The sequence below is a fragment of the Apaloderma vittatum genome, unplaced genomic scaffold (assembly GCF_000703405.1).
Source record: "Apaloderma vittatum isolate BGI_N311 unplaced genomic scaffold, ASM70340v1 scaffold28207, whole genome shotgun sequence".
In the NCBI taxonomy this organism is placed as follows: Eukaryota; Metazoa; Chordata; class Aves; order Trogoniformes; family Trogonidae; genus Apaloderma; species Apaloderma vittatum.
Window position 1 is genome coordinate 1 of NW_009728275.1, and position 1,195 is coordinate 1,195.

Consider the following 1,195-nt stretch of genomic DNA (forward strand, 5'->3'; position numbering starts at 1 on the left):
CATTTCTGATAAGCACTAGGATCGCCCCTCTGTGCCCAGAGCTGCTGAGTGGTTTGTGAACGTGAGATTTAAACCAATTCCTCTGGTACACGTTGCCCTGGATCCAGAGCAGAGCCTTGGCTGCAGTAAAATATGAGATTATAAGTGGAAAGAGGCAATGGAGGAGCAGGGGGACTCTGCATAAAGAAGTTATCCATTCTAGACTCCTACTACTGCTCCTAAACTTCAGCGACTGATTTCTATTTTTATCTTATTTTATTTTTTTTCTCCCTAGGTTGACCTTTCACACTTGTCCCCAGAGGAGAGATGGAGGTGAGTGTGTGTTTTGAGGTGAACTGGTGCTTCCAACTCGAGTGAGCTCCTACTCGTGACCAGAGCTACCAGCAGAAGAGCAGGATGGGACAGGACCAGCCCTCCTTGTGTTATTTCTTAGGGGGAAGCATGAACTGCCTTAAAAGGCAGCATTAATGTTTTGTTTTCTTTCAAACTGCTTGCTGGATATTCCTATTTTTCCCTTAGCCAAACCAATTTCAGCCAGACACTTGTTGAAAAGCACAGTGAGTTTGGTTTTCTCTCAGGATTAATTTACAGAGGATGACTTCAGATCAGAGAATTCGATGTTATTTGTTGAGGTTGTTGTTATATTTTTTTTTTCTCCCTAGCTTGAACTGTCATGTCAGTTTAAGACCAAGATGTTGCGACGTTACAGATTTTAATTCTGCCTTAGTTTTTAGTCAAGCAGCACAAGCTGGAAAGAACCCCCAGTGTCTGTAGAGCACCTGTTTGTAAATCCCAGAATCCCAGAATGTTAGGAGTTGGAAGGGACCTTGAAAGATCATCTCGTCCAACCCCCTGCCGGATCAAAATCCCTTCTTCCAGGACGCAGTTGGGGTTGCCCAGGGCAGAGAGAAGCGATTTGCTGGCATTTTTGAGTTTCACCGGCTGTAGCTCGTGCGCCCCACACCCACTCAGCCTTTCCCTTGCTGGGCAAGAAAGAGAACGGTGCTGGTGGCTCCGAAACCGGGCTGAGGGTTTGGTCTGAGCGTGCTGAAGAGCCGCTCGGCTGATGCCGTGACGCCCGCGAGCTCCCCGGGGAGTTCTGTGAAACGCTCACCCCGCGCTCCTTCGCTCAGGTACGTCACCCTGAGTCCTCTCTGCAACTTTCACAGCTGCGAAAGCGAGCTGGGCTCGGCGA

General features: G+C 48.5%; 1 protein-coding gene across 1 annotated transcript in view; it reads left to right on the forward strand.

Moving 5' to 3' along the window:
• Window positions 1-274: 274 nt before the first annotated feature.
• The window catches only part of RNF121 (ring finger protein 121), a gene marked incomplete at both ends in the record, with an annotated part of 3,304 nt that continues 2,383 nt past the window's right edge, over window positions 275-1,195 (forward strand). Inside the window, one exon of the mRNA XM_009874029.1 lies at window positions 275-312. Coding sequence (XP_009872331.1) covers window positions 275-312 — 38 coding nt within the window. The remainder of the gene's footprint in view (window positions 313-1,195) is intronic.